We start from the raw sequence: 22,706 nt of genomic DNA, 5'->3' as shown, positions 1-22,706 counted from the left end.
TTAGTGACCATTGGTGCAGTGACAATTTCAAGCCGTTTTTTAATATGAATCAAAATAAATTGTTTGTCTCCAGGCTGCCCAGGGAGGTGGTTGAGTCACCATCCCTGGAGGTATTTAAAAGACGGGTAGATGAGGTTCTTAGGGACATGGTTTAGTGGTTGATAGGAATGGTTGGACTTGATGATCCAAGAGGTCTTTTCCAACCTAGTGATTCTTTGATTCTATGATTTTTAATTATTATTGAACATATTTTTGGCCTCTAAAAGCTCACACTTAATGGATTTTATGGGCGTAAACTCACATTTTGTGTCACTTTATGGACAATTTTATTTCATAGAATGGTTTGGGTTGGAAGGGACCTTAAAGATCATCCAGTTCCAGCCCCACAGCCATGGGCAGAGACACCTCCCACTGGATCAGGTTGCTCAAAGTCCCATCCAACCTAGCCTTGAACACCTCCAGGGATGGGGCATCCACAACTTCCCTGGGCAACCCATTCCAGTGTTTCACCACCCTCAGCATGAAAAAATTCTTCCTGATGTGTAATCTAATTCTTCCTCTTTCCAATTTAAAGTGATTCTCCTTTGTCCTATCACTACATGCCCTTATGAAAAGTCCCTCCCTAGCTTTCCTGTAGATCCCCTTCAGGTACTGAAAGGTCACCGTAAGCTCTCTGGGGAGCCTTCTCTTCTCCAGGCTGAACAACCCCAAGTCTCTCAGCCTGTCCTCATATGGGAGGTACTTCAGCCCTCTGATCGTCTTCGTGGCCCTCCACTGGACACATTCCAACAGTTCCAACATTAGGGTAATTGTGGGGAACAGATTTAATACATACAAGAATGTCTGTACTTGCATCCACAATAAAGAGAAGGAATCTACTTATGCTTGGGAACATGACTTAGTTTATCAGGTTGTGTAAATGAGGTAGTTTTGTGATCTGATGATGTGCAGTTCTGCTTTGGATTGGATTATGAGTAAAGTGAATACGAGACTGTCATAGCTGGTAATGGAAAATACCTCTGTGTTATAAAACCACTGGGTAATATGGCAAGATGCCAGTCTGTTAGAAATAAACTAACAAACTCAAGTAGTTAAATTCCTCTTGGATGGGCAGCATAGTGAAAGGAGGGGCTATGTTTATATTTCAGAGAATTTCTTGCTCTAAGGAGATCTGAATCTTGTGACTGATTTTAAAAACATAGTTTGAGAGTGCTTTTATAAAATACACTTTACTTCTCTTTCTGTGCCTTGTTACCCTGGTAACTGCTACATTGTGTGGCCATAAAGGATTAAACATTGGTTAAAATAGCAAGAATATAGTAAGATACATCTCCAACATAAGAAGGGTATGGAACACTTGGAATGGGTCCAGAGGAGGCCATGGATATAATCAGAGGGCTGGAGCATTTCCCTTAGGGGAAAAGCTGAGAGAGTTGGTGATGTTCATCCTGAAGAAGAGGAGGCTCCAAGGAGACCTTATAGCAACCTTCCAATACCTGAAGGGAGCCTACAGGAAAGCGGGGGAGGGACTTTTTCCGAGGGCATGTAGTGATAGGACAAGAGGGAATGGCTTTGAATTGGAGAGGGGAAGATTTAGATTAGACATTAGGAAGAAATTCTTCATGATGTGGATGATGAGGCAGTGGCACAGGTTGCCCATCCATAGAGGTGTTCAAAGTCAAGTTGGATGAGTCTTTGAGGAACCCGATCCAGTGGCAGGTGTTCCTGCCTATGGCGGTAGTGTTGGAATTTGATGGTTTTTAAGGTCACTTCCAACTTAAACTGTTCCATGGTTCTATAGCAAGACTTTCTGAAGCCAGAGGTAGTGAACAACTCACAGGAATTTGTGGGTTTTTGACATGCTGCTGTCCAAACAAATTCTTAGAATCATTGATTACCTGAAACCCCTGTAGCTGAACTCTTTAACTGTTACAACTTTAGCTTTTATCCCAGGTTGGTAAGTATGTGATCTAGTAGCATTCAAAACAATAAAGACCTGGAAAGTCATAATGAGAAGTATTCAGTTCAGTAGGGAAGTACAGATCCTTTCCCATTGGCTGACTGGATTCTTGGCATGAATTTAAAGAATCAAGACAGTGTTTGCTCCCTCCCTCCATACAGTAGGGTGGAATGGAGGAGGCCAGATGTGGGGGACCTGTGGCCTAGGATAACTGCAGAGGAATCTTTCTATGTCAGGCAAGACTCTTAACTCTTTTCCTATATTATGTAGTCTTTTTATGTAGTTTATATTATGTAGTCTATATTATGTAGTTTTTGCACCTTGTTCACCCATTATGCTCTTAGAGGCATATTTTGAAAGTTAGTATCTTTTAAAGTGACGTTTCTGTGTGAATTTGTATAATTGTTTCTCACATTAAACAAGTTTTAAACATCTTTTAGGTCATCAGAAACAAATCGATCCTGAAACATTCAGAGATTTCTACAACTACTGGAAAGAAACTGAAGCAGAAGCTCAAGAGGTGAATCTGCCACCAACAGTAATAGAACATCTTGATAAAAATGAATGCATCTACAAGTTATCGTGCTCAGTTAAAACTAACTATGGTGTAGGAAAAATAGCTCTGACCCAAAAGCGCTTGTTTCTTTTGACTGAAGGAGGACGTCCTGGATATGTCCATATTGCTGCTTTCAGGGACATAGAGGTGAGCATCAATTAACGTCTTGTACAATCCCAAGCACAAATGCAGGCTGAATGGAGAATGGATTGAGAGCAGCCCTGGAGAGAAGGACTTGTGGGTGCTGGGGGTGAGAAGTTCAACATGAGCTGGCAATGCGTGCTTGCAGCCCGGAAAGGTGGCCCAATCCTGGTCTGCATCAAAAGCAGTGTGACCAGCAGGACGAGGGAGGTGACTCTGTCCCCCTACTCTGCTGTCATGAGACCTCACCTGGAGCCTAGCATCCAGCTCTGGAGTCCTCAGCGCAGGAAGGACTTGGATCTGTTAGAGTGAGTCCAGAGGAGTCCACAGAGGTTATCCAGGGGCTGGAGCACCTCTGCTATGAGGACAGGCTGAGAATGTTGGGGTTATTCAGCCTGGAGAAGAGAAAGCTCCAGGGAGACCTTATAGCAGCCTTTCCAGTACCTGGAGGGGATCTATAGGAATGCTGGAGAGGGGGTCTTTATCAGGGAGTGCAGGAATAAGATGAGAAGGAATGGGTTTAAGCTGAAAGAGGGGAGGTTTAGATTAGATATTAGGAAGAATTTTTTTCCCGTGAGGGTGATGAGGCACTGGCACAGATCGCCCAAGGAAGTTCTGGATGCCCCCTACCTGGAGGTGTTCAAAGCCAGATAGGATGAGGTTTTGAGGTGCTAGGATGACATGGAATATAAACCTAGAGTTCATGGCCTTAGGTGTACAGAAAAGTGTAAAGCACAGCACATGGGATATAGAGCTAGAGAAGTTTAATAACATGAGCATTAAGCGTGCATTCTGACTGTGGTGTCAGCAAGCCAGCTTGTACCCACCGTGTAGCAAGGTCTATGTGATGTTAGTTGAAACTTTCATTTTCATTAAACTCTCTCTACTAAGCAGAACGTACAGACAACTGCAATCATTAGCTGTAGTACCCTCTTAATGGACGAGGGAAAGGCTGTGGATATAGTGTACCTGGACATCAGTAAAGTCTGTGACACCGTTTCTCACAGTATTCTGCTTGAGAAACTTGCTGCCGCTGGCGTGGATAGGTACACCCTCTGCTGGGTTAAAAACTGGCTGGATGGCCAGGCCCAAGGAGTTGTGATAAATGGAATTAAATCCAGCTGGAGGCCGGTCACAAGTGGTGTTCTTTAGGGCTCAGTGCTGGGTCCAGTCCTGTTCAATGTCTTTACTGATGATCTGGATGAGGGGATTGAACATATCCTTAGTAAGTTCGCGTATGACACTAAGCTGGGTAGAAGAGTCAATCTGCTTGAGGGTAGGAAGGCTCTGCAGAGGGGTCAGCGCAGGCTGGATTGATAGGCTGCAGCCAACGGGATGAGATTCAACCAAGGCCAAATGCAGAGTCCTGTACTTGGGACACAACAACCCCGTGCAGCACTAAAGGCCTGGGGAAGAGTGGCTGGAAAGCTGCCTGACAGAGAAGAACCTGAGGATATTGGTTGGCAGCTGACTGAACATGAGCCAGCAGCATGCTCAAGTGGCCAAGAAGGCCAGCAGCGTCCTGGCTTGTATTAGAAACAGCATGGCCAGCAGGACCAGGGGAGTGATTGTGAAACCTGTACTTGGCATTGGTGAGGCCACATCTCGAATCCTTCTATTCAGTTTTGGGCCCCTCATTACAAGAAATGCATTGAGGTGCTGGAGCATGTCCAGAGAAGAGCAATGAAGCTAGTGAAGGGGCTGGAGAACAAGTCTTATGAGAGGCAGCTGAGGAAACTGGGGTTGTTTAGCCTGGGGAAAAGGAGCCTTGAGGGGAGACCTTATCACTGCCTACCACTGCCTGAAGGGAGGTTGTAGCGAGGTGGACGTTAATCTCTTCTCCGAAATGACAGGCAGTGGGATGAGACAAAATGGCCTCAAGTTGCACCCGGAAAAATTTAGATTGGACATTAGGAATAAATTCTTCACAGAAAGGGTTGTAGCAAGGTGGACATTAATCTCTTCTCCGAAATGACAGGCAGTGGGATGAGACAAAATGGCCTCAAGTTGCACCCGGGAAAATTTGATTGGACATTAGGAATAAATTCTTCACAGAAAGGGCACTGAAAGAAGCTGCCCAGGGAGGTGGTTGACACAACATCCCTGGAGGTGTTAAACAAGATGGGTAATTGAGGTGCTCAGGGATGTTGTTTAGTAGTGGACCGGTATGATTGGACTCAGTGATCTTAAAAGTCTTTTCCAACCAAATGATTCTATGATAAATAGAGAAACTTGCCTTGTAGGATGATTGCTGCACCTGATCTGCGATTGCATGATGTATCTTCCCTGCTTTCTTCGTTTCCCTACGTTTCCAGGATGTGAAGAGCACTACTGTAGCTTTCCTTCTTTTGAGAATACCTACTCTGAGGATTAAAATGTTGTCTAAGAAAGAAGTCTTTGAAGCCAATCTTAAAAACGAGTGTGATCTCTGGTACCTCATAGTGAAAGAAATGTGGGCTGGAAAAAAAATGGCAGATGACCACAAGGTATGAATATGGGACTTTTTAACCAAATAAATATGAAGCATGTGATTTCTACCTGTGTTCTAAATAATTCATGCATCAGCCATAGAATTTCTAGGTTTTGGCAAACAATAACTAAGTAACAAGCTTTTATTTATTTTGCAAAAGCATTATATTTAGAAATAACAATACAAAAAAAGAGAAATTACATATAAAAATCTAAGATATTTTTTCTCATTCATTGGCAGGGAGCTTTTAATTTAGTCACCGGTTCTGTAAAATAGTTTCTGAAGTTTACAATGTATGAGAATAGTGATCCTAACTAGCAGAAAATACATAAGAAGGATATGGAACTGTTGGAATGGGTCCAGAGGAAGGCACGAAGATGCTCAGAGGGCTGGAGCCCCTCCTGTACAAGCATAGAATGAGGGAGTTGGAACGATTCAGCCTGGAGAAGAGAAGACTGCAAGGAGACCTTATAGAGGCATTCCAGTACCTGAAGGAGGCTACAAGAAAGTTGGAGAGGGACTTTTTCCAAGGGCATGTAGTGATAGGATGAGGGGAAATAGCTTTAAATTGGAAGAGGGAAGATTTAGATTAGACATTAAGAAGAAAATTTTCATGCTGAAGATGGTGAGACACAGGCACAGGTTGCCCAGGGAAGTTGTGGATGCCCCCTCCCTGGAAGTGTTCAAGACCAGGTTGGATGGGGCCTTGAGCAGCCTGGTTTGGTGGAAGATGTCTCTGCCTATGGCAGGGGGTCTGGAACTGGATGATCTTTAAGGTCCCTTCTAACCCAAACTGTTCTATGAGTCTATGAAAATTTTCCCCATGTTTCTTAAAAGTATGTGTAGAGAGAGTTTTGCCACACTGGAACCTGGTGACAAGAGGTCCTTTGAAGGACCAGAGCAAGATGTATTCTTCTGCCAGAGAAACGTTGAGAAAAAAGATCGTATAAGCAGGGTTTCCATTTAATCGCCATTAATTCTTCATGACTGCCTTATTTAATAGGGAAAATGTAGCTTGGTGGTTCTTTGGGAAAGATTTGAAGCGTTTTAGCCAAGATGAAGCATAATACAAACTTCCTACTGTGATGAAAGATCCAGCCTGAAATGGGTATCTGTCCTGTGCCTGTTGCATGTTTTCTTTTAGTACCATTCATACAGTTTTGTGTGTGCATCCTGTGTCAAGATTGTGCCAGATCTGAAGTATTCTTTCAGTGTGATTTATTAATGCTGCCTCCTGGTTCCCTACTCCATGACCTTGCTTGGGAGAGGACCATGTGATGTGGGAGTGGGGTTAGGCTGCATGCAGCATGAATTACGCTGCAGGGCAGCTACTGGCTCGTGCTTGTGCCAAGCATGACATGTCTCATGGTTGTAGAACATGGAGACTCGTAAGACTAATGAGCAATAGAGAAACTACAGTAAGATTATTGTTTTTAGGATCCTCAGTATATTCAGCAAGCACTGACAAACGTTCTCCTGATGGATGCTGTGGTTGGTGCCCTGCAATCCTCTAAAGCCATCTATGCAGCCTCTAAGCTGTCTTATTTTGACAGAATGAAAAATGAAGGTAAGTCACATAGCAGTGCTACAAAGCTGTTGTTGCATCATCTGTCTCTGCTCTTTCTGTTTGTGTTCTGGTTTTCAAACTAATAAGCTGTAGAAATAGAGAAAGATGTTAGTCTGGCTTGCACTTCCACAGATGTAGTTTGTTAAATAGTATTAATAGAAGGGTTAGGGATTGGGTTTTTTTTTTTACTTCTGTGCATCAGAATATTGGTTTCTCTGTCTCTGTGTTGGCAGCTGTTCTTCTGTTTTGGTGCTTTCGGCTGCTTGGATGTTGTGTGCTTGCTCCTGCTACCAGAATTCGTACAAATGGTGTTTGGTGCTCAGCTAAGGCCAGAGGGAAAGGAAAATGAGAACTGTGAATAAATGGAGCAGAATTATAGTTTCCTAAGAATCAGAAATCTATTTCAGGCATAAGTGTGCACTTCATGACCTTTTAAAAATCTCTTTTAGTGCCTATGATAGTCCCCAAAACAACTTCAGAGACATTAAAGCACAAGATCAACCCCTCAGCTGGTGAGACGTTTCCACAGGCAATAGATGTCTTGCTTTATACGCCAGGTAAGGTGATGTATTGCTCGCATTGTGTTAGCCCAGCTTTAATTCTCCTATAAAGCATGTTATCTCTTAACACTGGGCATTACAACTGCCTGATTTTGTTCACATTCTGACATGCTTTGGTTGTGTGTTGAATACTAAACCAGAAAATCATTAAAAAAGAACACTAATATTACATTTTAAGGTACTCCAAGGCATAGTTTTCACAGTCTTAATTTGTCTTCCTGTGTGTATATGTGCCTTATAATAAACTTCAATTACGTGTTAATGTGCCCATTTCCCATTAAGACTTTTGCCTTATTTATTGAGCAGGGTGGATGAATGATGCTCCTCCACTGATCGATATCCATTGTTTTCCAACCAAGTGATTCTATGATTCTTTGCAGTGGACTGGTGCGGTTGGACTTGATGGTCTCGAAGGTCTTTTCCAACAAAGTGCTTTCATGATTATTGTTTTATTTTTCAGTAGAGTCATATGGAGGTGGTTGGTTGAACCGCAGTGCGGGGCATGCTATACCACTTCTTGAAGTTCCAGCCAAACTTATAGTCCCATCACTTTTCATTGTGTAATATGTGAACTAATGTACTACTCACCGCATAGAAGTCCATCCTTGAAGAAAGCATTATCAATCTCCTTGAGTCATAGAATCATGGAATGGTTTGGGTTGGAAGGGACCTTAAAGATCACCCAGTTCCACCCCGACTGCCATGGGCAGGTACACCTCCCACTAGATCAGGCTGCTCAAGGTCCCATCCAACCTGGCTTGAACACCTCCAGGGAGAAGGCATCCACAACTTTCTTGGGCAACCCACGTCAGTGCCCCACCAATCTTATTGTGAAGAATTTCTTCCCAATGTTTAATCTAAATCTTCCACCTTCCAATTTAAACACATTCACCCTTGTCCTGCGACTACGTGCCCTAGTATAAAGTCCCTCCCCAGCTTTCCGTAGCCCCTTCTGGTACTGGACGGCCACTGTAAGGTCTCCTCAGGGCCTTCTCTTCTCAAGGCTGAACAACTGCAGCTCTCTCAGTGTGTCCTAATAGCAGAGGTGCTCCAGCCTCCTGATCATCTTTGTGGCCCTCCTTTGGACCTGTTCCATTTCCATTTGCTTCTTATGTTGGGGATTCCAGAACTGGACACAGTTCTTCAGGTGGGGTGTCTCACAAGAGTAGAGTAGAGTAGAGTAGGGCAGAATCAGCTCCCTTGACCTTTTGATGCAGCCCATTACACGGTTGGCCTTCTGGGCTGCGAGAGCACACTGTTGGCTCATGTCGAGCTTCTCATCAATGAGCGTCTCCAAGTACTTCTCTGCAGGGCTGCTCTCAATCACATCATGTGGCATCCTGTACTGAAACTGCAGACTGCCCCGACTCAGGTGTAGAACCTTGCACTTGGCCTTATATTCATTTGTAATTCATAGTATTTGGGCATTTTGAGACAAAAAGGGAAAGTTAGTGGAATTCCGAAGTGGTCAGGAGCAACTCTGGGTGGGTGGGCGGGTGGGTGGTGGGGGTTCCGTGGTGGTTTTGTTTCTTTGTAACATGGGGCTTCTAGGTGGAGCTCTGATGGCACAGACAGAATGAGCAGATTTGTTAGCTCTATTTCATAGGGCTAAAAGCCTTCCTGCAGTCACAGTTAGTGAAGTATTTAGCCATCAATGACAAACGTCGTCTCTGCTCTGAATGACTTTGAATTGTAAGATTAAATCATCAGCTCTGGTCATCAAGTAGATGATAAGGAGCACAAATTCATTGTGAAAACGGTGTCTTTCATTAACTGGTGATGTAAGTTCCAGAGCTCTAATGTGTTTCATCAGAAAGCTGCTCTGCCTAATAATGGTTTTCCCATGTGTCTGCCGAAGTGGCTTATTTTCTTTTACCTCTTCTCTGCTTCATTTCTAGGGCATCTTGACCCTTCAGAAAGACCTGGCAACGCTCATCCAAAACTATGGTGTGCTTTAAATGAGGGGAAAGTGGTGGTCTTTGATGCATCTTCCTGGTCTATTCAACAGCACTGTTTCAAAATGGGCTGTTCTAAACTGGTAAGACTGACACACACAAACATTCCAACTGCTGCTTTAGCTTGGTGTTTCTGTTGCTATAGCCGCATGACATGGTGAGGCCACACCTCAAATCCTGTGGTTTTGGGCCCCTCACTAAAAGAAGAACATTGAAATGCTAGAGTGTGTCCAGAGAAGAGCAATGAAGCTGGTGAAGGGGCTGGAGAACAAGTCTTATGAGGAGCAGCTGAGGGAAATGAGATTGTTGAGCCTGGAGAAAAGGAGGCTGAGGGCAGACCTTATCACTGTCTACAACTGCCTGAAAGGAGGTTATAGCAAGGTGGGTGTTAGTCTCTCCTCCCAAGTGACAGGCAATGGGATGAGACGAAATGGCCTGAAGTTGCACCAGGGGAGGTTCAGATTAGACATTGGGAAAAATTTCTTCACCAAAAGAGTTCTCAGGCACTGGAAGAGGCTGCCCAGGGAGGTGGCTGATTCTCTGTCCCTGGAGGTATTTAAAAGACGGGTGGACGAGGTGCTCAGGATATAGTGGACTGTTACGGTTGGACTTAAAGGTCTTTTCCAAACAAACAATTCTATGATTCTATAACCCTGAATCACTGTTGTTCCTTAAAAGTTGTAGAAAGACACTTGAGTTGTTTGGGCTTCAGTTAACTTGGAAAAATGAAGATTTTTGAGAAAATGGGAGAGGAGAGAAAATGGATGCCTAATGAAACATGTCATCTGGTGAGAAGTGATGGATTGGATATTGGGAGGGCTTGCTAGCCAAATGGACTGTGTCTTTGGGACAGGAAGGCAGGTTTGAAATAATTGAGAAGGAATAAGACAGTCAATATAAAGAGAAGATGAGAGGGGAAGCCATAAGAATAGATGAAAAGTCAGCTGTGCAGAAGAACTGGAAATTGGGGAAAGTCGTAAGGAAACCAGTTGGATGGTACTGAAAGAGAAAGTGCGCTCTAAAAGAAGATGACTCATAGAATCATAGAATTATTTGAGTTGGAAGGGAACTCCAAGATCATTCGGTTCTAACCCCCCTGCCATGGGCAGGGGCACCTTCCATTAGACCAGGCTGCTCAAGGTCCCATCCAACCTGGTCTTCAACACCTCCATCCACAGCTTCTCTGGGCAACCTGTGCCAATGCCTCACCATCCTCACAGTAAAAAATTTTTTTCCTAATATCTAATCTAAATCTTCCCTCTTTCAGCTCAAAACCCAGCAGGTTGTTTCTGAAAGACCTCCTAAAAGGAATATCGCTCTCAATGAAAGGGGAAGCTGAGTTAAACTGAGAAGATGCAGACTGAGTGAAAAACAGGCAGTAGAGAAATGGATAGGATGTACTAGATGTGTGAAAACTAAGAAACATATCTGTGGAAAGCTAGGGGGAGCTTTGTATCAGGGTGTACAGGGAAAGAATGAGGGGAAACAGTTTAAAGCAAGAAGAGGAGAGATTCAGATGAGATATTAGGAAGAAATTTTTTCTTGTGAGGGTGGTGAGGCACTGGAACAGGTTGCTCAGAGGAGTTCTGGCTGCCCCATCCCTGGAGGTGTTCACGTTGGATGAGGCTTTGAGCAGTCTGGTCTATTGAGAGGTGTCTCTGTCTGTGGCAGGGGGGCTGGAACTGGATGATCTTTAAGGTCCCTTCCAACCCAAACCGTTCTGTGATTCTATGAAAAGAGGAGTAAAGTTTGGAACTGGTGAGACTCGGGAGGGAGAGAAATGAAGATATTCTCAATGAGGGAAGGATGTTCCAGAGACAGTAGAGGAGAAGACAGTGTTTTCTTAGACACTGCTTCTAACTGAAGAGGAAGCATGTTTTTATCAGATGGTTAGAGTCGTAGAATCATTAGGTTAGAAGATACTTTGAGATCATCAACTCCAATCATATCGTCTGCTACTAAATCATGTCCCCAAGCACCTCATCTAACCACCTTTTAAACATCTCCAGGGATGGTGACTCAACCATCTCCCTGGGCAGCATCTTCCAGTGCTTGATAACCCTTTCTGTGAAGAATTTTTTCCTAACATCCAGTCTAAGCTTCCCCTGACTCGGCTTAAGGCCATTTCCTCCCATCCTATCACCTATCACCTGGGAGAAGAGACCAACACCCACCTCGCTACAACCTCCTTTCAGGTAGTTGTAGAGAGAAATAGTCTCCCCTCACCTTCCTCTTCTCCAGGCTAAACAACCCCAGTTCCCTCTTATGAGAACAAGTCTCATAAGACTGGTTCTCCAGGCCCTTCTCCAGATTCATTGCTCTTCTTTGGACACGCTCCAGGACTATAATGTTTTTTGTGTAGTGAGGGGCCCAAAACTGAACACAAGATTTGAGGTGCGTCCTCACCTGTGGAGAGTACAGGGGGAGAATCACCTCCCTGGTCCTACTGGCCACACTGTTTCTGATAAAAGCCAAGATACTGCTGGCCTTCTTGGCCACCTGGGCATACTGCTGGCTCTGTGTTCAGCTGCTGTCAACCAACAACCCCAGGTCCTTCTCTGCCAAGCAGATTTCCTGCCACTCTTCCTCAGGCCTGTAGTGCTGCATGGAGTTGTTGTATCCCAAGTGCAGGACTCTGCACTTGGCCTTGTTAAACCTTCCAGTTCAGAAGTGAGAAATACACCAAATTCTGTGGTTTCCCTTGATGCCCTTTGTAACTTGTACTTTTTTTGGGCCAGGAGACACAACTTTCAGTCAGTTACCAAGATACATTATTAATCCTGTTTACAGAGGGAAAAGCTCAACAAAGAACTCTATCCTTTCTCCTTATTTATAGAGCAGAGCAAAGCATAGAACACTGGAGCACAAAGCCTTTGTGTGTTGCTGTAATCACCAGAAAACTGCAGCATCTCAATATGGCCTTTTCCATGTTTTATTAGTGTGATTTTTCTTCTAGATTTATTCAGTCCTACTTGTTCTCCCCAGACTTGTATGATCATGGTAGAACAGAGTCAAGTGTGGATCGGTTCTCAAGACTCCATTATTTATATAATCAACACCCACAGTATGTCTTGTAATAAGCAACTGAATGATCATCGTTCTGATGTCACAGACATCATTGTGGAGAAGAAGAATGGAATACCCAGGTATATTTAATTACAATGTTTTCTTCTTAAAAATACATATACAAGTAAATGTGAAGGATGTCTATACCACCAGGAAAGTCATGGGCATGTGGAGAATCTTCCAGTGGTTAAATAGAAAGCTATTTTCTGTAGGTAGAACATTATTGACCAGCCTACAGAATTTGGCCCACAATGAGCAGAGGACTAAAAGATCCAAATGATACAGTATTGTGATTTAATTATTTGACTGAAACAGGCAAAGAAGTTAACTTGTGTTCAAGGAAAAGGAGTTGATATAGGAAAACGGTGACTGATTTTCTTAGATGTTGGAAGCAATTTGTTAGTTTAGGCTGGGAGGCTTATCCTGCTAATGAAGACCTTCATTTAGCCCATTTTTGTAGCTCCCATAATGTATATGATAAACTAAGAATTTCCTTTGTGAAGAAAGAATATTATGTACTTTGGAACGAGGATAAAGGAATGCTTTGTTGGACGAGGATGAGAGCATCCAGGAATTGGCAGCGTCCAATGATGAATCATTACAGATGCAGTTTAAAGACCACTTCATTTTTGCATTAAGCACATCATCACCTAGACGTTTAGTGCATGCATCTGGATTTTTCCTGCCTGTTTGTAAAAGAAATAATACGTTTATTGTTTAGTTCAGGCAAAACACTTTTGATCTTTCTCTAACACTGGAAAAAGTGTTGGCTGCAGTCCTTAACCTGTTGTCTTCCCATGGGAGTGGCAACTTCCAGGCCAGACCAGACATCAGTGTAGCTCTGCCAGTAGTGCAGCAACCATAACTGGGTTTCAGGAAGAATTTCTCAAGTGCAGTAGGAAAGCAAACCAGTTTTGAAATATTTTTGTCCTATTGTGAGAGAAAACGAGAGAAAACCCAACAGGCGACCATGTTCAGATGAATTATAGGGAAAGTCTTTGTTGATCTTTACTCCTCATGCATGATGTCATATGTGCTCAGGTTCATGTAGAATTCTGCATTAGCCTGTGGTGCTTCTGGTGATACATATTTTGTGAAGTATAATCTTAAGAAAAGAAAAACATATTTCAGTTCCAATGGGAGACATGAGCAACTGGAAAGCTGGATGACCGTCTGCAACCCAGAGCTGTTGGTTGCTTAAATGCATTTTCAGCTGTCTAGAACCAGCTGCCTAGAATAGAGTGAGGGGAGAAAAGCAGTTTAGATCTTTCCCTAGGCATCTTGGTGAGCACAGGGTGCTCCTGCCTAAGACTGGTCTCTGTGTTTAAAAGAGTCTGATTGTTTGCTATTAAAATAATGATAATATCTGACATTGAAGCCTTCTGGACTTCAGTCTGTTTTCTGTTGGAATTTGTTACTGTGTGTTACTCATCTGGCTCTGAAATGAAGAACATGAATTTGGCTCACTGTGTAAGTGGTTATTTTGCAAGTAAGTCTCTTGTCTGTATGCACTCTATTCTGAACATGAATGTACATTATGTTATTGTTTTTAATTTTTTAATCTGTACTAACAGCGAAGCATACTCGAGCAGTTCAGATGGCACAGTGATTGCTTGGAACATCAGCACTCTGAAAGTTAACCGTGTCTTTCAGCTGCCTTGCCAAAATCTCACTTCTATCAAGCTTCATAATGACCAGCTCTGGTGCTGTAAGTTCATTCCTCAAATAATTAAAAGAAGCAAATCACATCTTCACATAATACACTGTTTTATTAGACAGAACAGTACCTTAATCTCAATTTCAGGCTCATGTGTACATGATGTTCTTACCCCACTCTCCACTCATCTCTTTAAGCAGCCTTTGTAGGTAAGGCCTCCCAGGCACTGGAGGTGAGGCGCTGGCACAGGTTGCCCAGGGAAGTTGTGGATGCCCTCTCCCTGGAAGTATTCAAGGCCCGGTTGGTTGGGGCCTTAGGCAGCCTGGTCTGGTGGGAGGTGTCCCTGTCCATGGCGGGGGGGTTGGAACTGAATGGGCTTTAAGGTCCCTTCCAACCCAAACCATTCTGTGATTCTATTTTGACTTTTTTTCTGTTTATAGAGGTGGAGGAAGTAGGCACTTTAATTACTAACTCTTTATCTTTAATATTGAAGGTACTGGAAGTTGCATACTTGTAGCATCAACTCATGAATTTCAACTGCAGATGAAAATTGAGCATCACCTGAAGGATGTGTGTTTCTATTTCCTCTGCTTCCAGCTCTTCCCTGAGGTATTCCATTTAAACTGTCAATAGAGTCTAAAGGAAGCATGACTGTATGGCATTACAAGCCATAATTAGTTATCGCAATGTACCTCCTGTTACCAGTGTTCACATTAAACATGTCTTTCTGTGCTTTAGAGAGATGAAGTGTGGGCATCTTATTCAGGGAGCAGTGACCTGTATATTTGGAACACCAAAGACTTTTCAAGTGCGCCTCAGAAGATTCATCTTCAAGATTGCTCTGAGATCACTTGTATGATAAGAGTTAAAAATCAGGTGAGTAACGCTTGGGCTGTTTTCACCTGTTGTGGAATTCTTTAGTAAAGTTTTGTTTGTTTGCAGCTCTCGTGGGTTGTTGTTAACTTCTGTACTGGGTGTTTGTAGACATTGATTCTGCTTTGAAACCCTGCCCCTGTACTTGGTGCTGGTGAGGCCACACCTCGAATCCTGTGTCCAGTTTTGGGCCCCTCACTACAAGGACACAGAGGTGCTGGAGTGTGTCCAGAGAAGGGCAGCAAAGCTGAGGAAGGGGCTGGAGTATAGGGGTTATGAGGAGTGGCTGAGGGAACTGGGGTTGTTTAGGCTGAGGGGAGACCTCATCACTCCCTACAACTGCCTGAAAGGATGCTCTTGTGAGGTGAGTGCTGGTCTCTTCTCCCAAGTAACAAGTGGTGGGATGAGAGGAAATGGCCCCAAGTTGCACCAGGGGAGGTTTAGAATGGATATTAGAAAAAATTTCTCCACCAAAAGGGTGGTGAAGCATTGGAAGAGGTTGCCCAGAAAAGTGGTGGAGTCTCTGTCCCTGGAGGTGTTAAAAAAATGTGTGGATGTGGCACTTGGGGACGTGGTTTAGTAGGCCTTCTGGTCTCTTCCAGTTTAGCAAGAGAAGAACCTTTACTATATCAATGTGGCATGTAAAAATCCTTGGCTGTGTCCCAGACTGAAATGTGAAGTAGTGAAATGATTGTGGTTTTGTTTTGTTTTCTTTTTCCTCCAGATGTGGGTTGGTAGCAGTGGAAGATCTCAAGGCAAAAGCAAAGGGAAGATCTATGTGATCAATGCTGAGAAGAAGACTGTAGAGAAAGAGTTGGTTGGACACACTGATACAGTAAAAGCGCTGTGCTCAGCAGAGGACAGATACGTACTCAGCGGCTCTGGAAAGGAAGAAGGGAAGATCGCCATTTGGAAAGCTGGGTAGTTAAGCTATTCAAGACACATCTTACCTATACCAGACGAAAATGAAAGCCTTGGGTTGTGTTTACTCCAGCATTTTGCATATATTTCAAACACCTGCCAGTGTTATTTTATTGTATTTATTATTTTAGTACCTACTTTGTTGTAGAAAATCAAACCAGAAGTGAATCTCTTGTTCACCTCATCCTGTTCCTGCATGGTTGATCAAAAAACAGAAATGCCGCTAAGAGGGGTCACTGCTTTAAACTTGACATGTGTTGTGATGAAGGATCATGGTTGTAGGCCAGGTAGTATGGTGCATATTGGTTTGAGAGTGCCGAAGCTGCTCAGTAATTCATAGAATCATAGAGTTGTTAAGGTTGGAAAAGAGCTCTAAGATCATCCAGTCCAACCATCAACTCAATGCCACCGTGGGCCCTGATCCATGTCCTGCAGCACCACATCTACAAGATTTTTGAACATCTCCAGGGAAGGAGACTCCTCCACTTCCCTGGGCAGCCTGTTCCAATGCTTCACCACTCTTTCAGTGAAGAAGTTTTTCCTAATATCCCGTCTAAACCTCCCCTGGCACAACTTGAGGACATTTCTTCTCGTCCTATTGCTTGTTACCTGGGAGAAGAGACCAGCACCCACATCACTACTACCTCCTTTCAGGGAGTTGTAGAGGACAATAAGGTTTCTCTCCAGCCTCCTCCTCTCCAAGCTGAACAATCTCTGTTTCCTCAGACACTCCTTGTAAGATTTGTTTTCCAGACCCTTCACCAGCCTCGGTGCCATCCTCTAGACACACTCCAGGACCTCAGTGTCTTTCTTGTCGTGAGGGGTCCACAACTGAGCACAGAATTCAAGATGTGGCCTCACCAGTGCTGAATACAGGGTCACAATCACTTCCCTGCTCCTGCTGACCACACCATTTCTGTTACCAAAATCCTACTGGAGCTGTTTCCAGGCAGTGCATGCGTTGCCTAAAAAATGGGACACGATATTGCGATACTCAATACTCTTTACACCCTGTAATGGCTGGAATTCTCTCTTCAGATGGGCAGTGAAAAGTAAAAACTAGGCATGTTTCTTGGAGTTACTGTAAATGCTGAGGATCTTTCTGACGTAGCAGCTAGATTTAGCTGGGAAGGCTGTCTGTTATCCCTGTGGGTGTATTTATGGTGCTGTATTATTGAAAGTGTAGACACAGGCGCTGCCTGGTAGTGCTGAAAGCTCCCTTCTGCTGCAACAAGATACTTGGATGTTCTTAATGACTGTTCTACTTTGTAAACTTCTTTTTCCTTTAAGAACAATGCAAAGCACTTGGCATTTGTGACCACTTGTGAAACTGATGGGTTTTTTTTTCATCTGGAGTACTTAAATTGATTTCCCTATCTAGAATGGTTTGGGTTGGAAGGGACCCTAAAGCCCATCCAGTTCCAACTCCCCTGCCATGGACAGGAACATCTCCCACCAGACCAGGCTGGTTAAGACTCCATCCAACCTTGCCTTGAACACTTCCAAGGATAGGGCATCCATGACTTCCCTGGGCAACCTGGGCCAGCGTCTCACCACCCTCATCATGAAGAATTTCTTCCTAATGTCTAGTGTAAATCTTCCCCCTTCCATTTTAAAGCCATTCTGTCTCATCTCGTCACTCTGTGCCCTTGGAAAAAGTCCCTCTCCAGCTTTCCTGTAGGCCCCCTTCAAGCACTGAAAGAGTGCTTTTAGGTCTCCTTAGAGCCCTCTCATCCCTAGGCTGAACAACCTCAGTTCTCAGCCTGTCCTGATCATCTTCGTAGCCCTCCTCTGCACCCGTTCTAACAGTTCATCTCCTTCTTATGTTGAGGATTCCAGAACTGGACACAGGTGGGGTACTCTGAGAGTGGAGTAGAGGGGGAAAATCACCTCCCCTGTCCTGCTGGCCATCCTTCTATTGATGCAGCCCAGGATACAGCTGGCCTGCGAGCACACTGCCAGCTCATGCTGAGCTTCTCATCAACTACCACCCCCAAGTCCTCCTTGGGGATGCTCTCAATCACATCATTCCTCGTCCTATACTGAAACTGTGGGTTGCCCTGACCCAGGTGTAGGACCTTACAATGTCTATATTTCACTTGCTTTTGGAAGCAACCTTTCAGTCACTGTGCAAACAAACCTCTGCCACTCCTCCCTTCAGTCACCATTTCCGTGATGGGAGGAACTGCTGTTATTTTATGTAGAACGTGCTTAATTTTTAAGTCCTGAAAAGTCCTCAAGTTCCTCCTTGATTACTGACGTAAGCATCGTTGGATTGCATTCTAAGGGATTGTCTTGAGCAGTGCTCCCTCATATACATTGTTTGTTTGTTGATGACAATGATCTCCAGGTAAAACAATAACTTTATGCGGAATAGTTTTGTGTCAGAGCTGAGCAAAGTGGAATGCAATATTTAAAATACTGTAAATAGAAGGAAAGAAGGTGACTCTGCTTTTGTTAAGAAGTAGAAACCAGTGCAGGCCTAATAGAAGTGGAAACTACTGGGAATATAATCCACTTATATTTGTGACTCTTCCAATACCTTAATGAGAGATTTTATCATGTGATCGTAACTGGAATTTTAACTTTTTAGTTTTGTTTTTTTTTTTTAATTTAAGATTATTAAACACTATGGATACTCAGGCTTCTCTTGCTTTGTTCTTTTTCCTGTGTGTCAAGGTATGCAATGTAAGAATGATGATTTTTAGCACTGATTTGCTCCTGTCTGTGTGTTGTGGAGAGTAATTGCCTGAGTTTTTCTCTCTACATATTCTTTCTAAAGCCAGCTTCGTTGGTGACGTGTTGAAGTGACAGGGCCTGGTCAATGGGTCTAAAACAGAATAGGTGACCTCAGGATGATTTGTATTGCAATGCTATGTGTGTCCTTTAATCCACATCTTCTCACATTGCTGTTATCAGTACAATTGTGCTGGTTTTGTAATACATAGAGTGTGAGAAAATGTGTCATAGTCACATTAGCAGTAGAATTGGGCTGAGCCACCTTCTTTGTTGCTTCTCCAGCTTACACAGGACTGGGAAAGGAGCAACAGTCCCTGAGGTCATGGACTGCACCTGATCACCATTCTAATGGGCCCCTTGGATCAACGGTATCGACCTGGCAGAAGCCTATGTCCTCATTAAGCTCTGCCGCTGCTGCGACTCACACAGCTTTCCAGACAGAGGTCTGATAGGAAGAGTGGCTGGAAAGCAGCCTGGCAGAAAAGGACCTGGGGGTGCTGGTCGACAGCAGCTGAATAGAAGTCAGCAGTGACCCAGGTGGCCAAGAAGGTCTGAGAGGGAGACAGGTTGCCGGAACTTCACCCTACCTTCCCTGGGAGAGGCCTGTCAGGCAGACAGGACGTGATATGGAGGATTCCCTACCCTCTCGACACCTGGCAGGATGTGGTGACTTAAGGAGCAAAAGTGACAAGTACCTGCCTGGTACAGCCGTTGTGCCTCCTCCGTGACTGTCTCACCCTTGACTTTCCCACCTTCCCAGGTGCCCTTGCATAACAAGAACGAGGCTCTGCAAGCAACTGAACAACGATGACAACAATGGTTCATCTAGATTGGAGGTATCGCCAAGCAGCATCAGGAGAAGTTCAGACTGGGCATTAAGCAAATGTTCTTCACTGAGAGAGTGATTGGTCACTGGAACAGCCTCAGCAGGGGGGGTTGTCAAGGCACCAAACGTATCAGAGTTCAAGGAGCATCTGGTCCGTGCTCTTAGCCATATGGTTTAGTTTTAGGTAGTCCTGTGAGGAGCAGAGAGTTGGACTTGATCCTTAGGGGCCTCTTGTACCTTAAGATACTGTGTGATTCAAACCAAGGGAGGGCAGTGTTGGCTTCTAGAAATAATCCAGCTGCAGAGACAGCGGCCCCTTGGAACTTCAGGCTGTCTTGAGCCAGCAATGTGCACTCGCAGCCCGGAAGGCCAAATGTATCCTGGGCTGCATCCAAAGCAGTGTGGCCAGCAGGGAGAGGGAGGGGATTCTGCCTCTCTTTCTCAAGAGACCCCACCTGGGACAGGGCCATGCAGTGAGGTAGGAAACAGCCCCTTCCTCTGCCTTCCAGCCTGCAATCATGAAACAAAACCCCATCCTTCCCTCTCTGCCATGAATTACTTGTCCTTGGTGCTCTCTCTGCATCCAGTTCAGCTGCTGGGTTCCAAGTCCTCTCCCTGGGGATGCAGCACACCCTGTGGTGGTGGGACTGCTGTTTTGTGCCCTTAGTGTGGGTCCCAGCTGTGATGGGGTCAGCTGCCGTTTGGGGCTGAGGATGAGGAAGGAATTTAAGCTGCAGGATCCTCACTCCTAGTGTCTGGCTTCCCTCCCCATGGTGCTTAACCCCATTGCCTTGGCATAAGTCCCTCGCTCTTGGCGTCAGGAGGGTGGCCTTTGTGCCACCTCACGTGTCACAACGGAAGGATCATAGTATCACGGAATGGTTTTGGTTGGAAGGGACATTAAAGATCATCTAGTTCCAACCCCCCCTCCATGGGCAGGGACACCTTCCCTGTTCAGCCTGGAGAAGAGGTGGTTCCGAGGAGACCTTATAGCAACCTTCCCATACCTGAGGGGAGTAGCAGGAAAGCTGGGGAGAGACTTTTTACAAAGGCATGTAGTGGTAGGGCAAGGAGGGCATAGCTTTAAATTGGAAGGGGGGAGATTTAGATTAGACATTAGGAAGAAATTCTTCATGCTGAGAATGGTGAGGCACTGGCACACTAATGTCTGTCCTCAGGCTCCTTTTCTCCAGATCAAACAACCCCAGTTCCCTCAGCTGTCTCTATAACACTTGTTCTCCAGCCCCTTCACCAACGTTGTTGCCCTTCTCTGGACACACTCCAGCACCTCCGTGTCCTTCTTGTATTGAGGGGCCCAAAACTGAACATGGTATTTGAGGTGCAGCCTCACCAAGGCCGAGTACAGGGGCACAATCACTTCCCTAGACCTCCTGGCCATGCTGTTTCTCATACAAGCCAGGATGCTGTTGGCCTTCTTGGCCAGCTGGGCACACTGCTGACTCATGTTCAGTTGTCTGTCAACCAAAACTCCCAGGTCCTTCTCTGCCAGTCAGCTTTCCAGCCACTCTTCTCCAAGCCTGTAGCACTGCACAGGGTTGTTTTGTCCCAAGTGCAGGATCCAGCACTGTTTTTGCTTGGTGAATAACTAATGACAGCCCTTGGCAGCGGGCAGAATCACCTCCCCTTCCACTGATGAGGGCAATGGACATGTGGACCATACACCGCTCAGCCTCCTATGATGGGAGAGATCCCACTTCAGCTGTTGCAAAGTCTGGGGGATGCAGGGACCGACCCCATTGGAGTGGATTGGGGCTGAAGGTGGGTACATCCTGGTTTGCTGGCCATTCCATCCTGGGTCTGGACTGGAAAGCAAGGGCGGTGCTGGAGCAGGGTCCTCTCTGAGCATTTCCCAGTCACTCCAAGGCCACTGTGTTTAACTTAAACAATGGCTTGGGGAGTGACGCAGCTCCTCTGTCCTCACCCTTTCCTCAGTGTGCTCCAGCCAGCACAGACCCAAAGCCCTGCTCCCACCGTGAGGAGGGACCCGGTGCCCTCAGCCAAGGCTCACAGCATCCCGCTCCCAGGGCAGGGGCATGAGTCACAGCTCCTGAGCTGGGTAATGTGCTTTCTCCCTGGGGAAAACCCTGCAGAAAGGTTTCTGCTTCCCACTGCTTGGCCCCAGCTGCTTCCTGCTGTGGCACTGGAAAGGATGAAGAGGGCTGCCCCGTGTCCCCCCTCTGCTGACGCAGGGCATATGGCTGATATGTGGATGCTCAGGAGGAGATGCGTGGTCAGAAGTACTCGCTGTCATAGAATGGTTCGGGTTGGAAGGAACCTTAAAGATGATCCAGTTCCAACCCCTTGCCATGGGCAGGGACATCCCACTGGATCAGGCTGCTCAAGGCTGCATCCAACCTGGCCTTGAACACCTCCAGGGATGGGACATCCACAACCTCCCTGGGCAATCTGTTCCAGTGTCTCACCACTCTCATGGTAAAGAAATTCTTCCTAATGTCCAGTCTAAATCTGCCCCTCTCCAGTTTACACCCATTCCCCCTCATCCAGTCCCCACAAGCCTTTATGAATAGCCCATCTCCAGCTTTCCTGTAGGTCCTCTTCAGGTACTGGAAGGTCTCTATAAGATGTCTTTGCTGCTTCCCCATCCCTTTGGCCTCTCTGCTTTTAATTGGGCAAAGAGAGGACAGAGATGCAGGAGAGTCTCTGCCACTTAATCCCCACTTCACTTTGGGCTCTGTTAGGTGGTAAGAGTCCCCCGCCATGAGGACAAGTGCCCAGGACTCTGCCCAGTGAAGTGGTACAAAGAAAGGAGGCTCTTGTCCTTCTCTGGGTCTTCTGTAGTTATTTAGAGTGGCTCCTTCTCCACCGAGGCAAGGTCCATGCTCATTCCCCTTGGTGCAAGTGAAAGAGCATGTTTTTAGTCCAGGCTGAATGTCAGATTTTATAGAATCATAGAATGGTTTGGGTTGGAAATGACCTTAAAGATCATCCAGGTCCAAACCCCCTGCCATGGGCAGGGACACCTTCCGCTGGATCAGTTTTATGTTTTCACTTCTCCCCTAACCTCAGCTCCAATGAGAAAAGAGCGCAGCCAAGTTGTGTTCAGTCAAAAATGAACCAAAGGCTGTGCGGGCATCAGCTTCTCTGAGGTGCTGATGTGTCTGGAGCAGAAGTCACAGGTGACTTCAGGTCATCAAGTAAACTGCTGGAAATCAAAGCACAACAGCAGAGTTCTTCACACTGCAAGTTTAACCCTGCCAGCTGGCATTTGTAGTCTATGATACAGAGTTCCCTCCACTTTCCCCGTCTTGTCACCAGCAATGTCCCAGGAGCTGAGCACTTTGGATGTGAACTGGTCTCTCTGGAAGCTGCTTGAAGCCTGACACTGTTTCCTCCTGAAATGCTTCCAGGCCCTCCAGTGTGGAGGATCCCACAC

General features: G+C 45.3%; 1 protein-coding gene across 3 annotated transcripts in view; it reads left to right on the top strand.

Moving 5' to 3' along the window:
• DENND3 (DENN domain containing 3) overlaps nucleotides 1–18,298 on the top strand; it is a 54,860-nt gene extending 36,562 nt beyond the window's left edge. For all 3 annotated transcript variants that reach the window (XM_054059731.1, XM_054059732.1, XM_054059733.1), the window contains 10 exons: nucleotides 2,401–2,663; nucleotides 4,973–5,143; nucleotides 6,565–6,694; nucleotides 7,144–7,251; nucleotides 9,153–9,292; nucleotides 12,195–12,355; nucleotides 13,850–13,983; nucleotides 14,426–14,541; nucleotides 14,671–14,808; nucleotides 15,530–18,298. In XM_054059731.1, the coding sequence (XP_053915706.1) occupies nucleotides 2,401–2,663; nucleotides 4,973–5,143; nucleotides 6,565–6,694; nucleotides 7,144–7,251; nucleotides 9,153–9,292; nucleotides 12,195–12,355; nucleotides 13,850–13,983; nucleotides 14,426–14,541; nucleotides 14,671–14,808; nucleotides 15,530–15,730 (1,562 nt within the window). In that variant the 3' untranslated portion in view covers nucleotides 15,731–18,298. The remainder of the gene's footprint in view (nucleotides 1–2,400; nucleotides 2,664–4,972; nucleotides 5,144–6,564; nucleotides 6,695–7,143; nucleotides 7,252–9,152; nucleotides 9,293–12,194; nucleotides 12,356–13,849; nucleotides 13,984–14,425; nucleotides 14,542–14,670; nucleotides 14,809–15,529) is intronic.
• The last annotated feature ends 4,408 nt before the right edge of the window (nucleotides 18,299–22,706 follow it).

This window comes from Cuculus canorus, chromosome 2 (assembly GCF_017976375.1).
Source record: "Cuculus canorus isolate bCucCan1 chromosome 2, bCucCan1.pri, whole genome shotgun sequence".
In the NCBI taxonomy this organism is placed as follows: domain Eukaryota; kingdom Metazoa; phylum Chordata; class Aves; order Cuculiformes; family Cuculidae; genus Cuculus; species Cuculus canorus.
The sequence above is the reverse complement of the archived record's forward strand: the minus strand, read 5'-3'. Positions and strand labels throughout refer to the sequence as shown.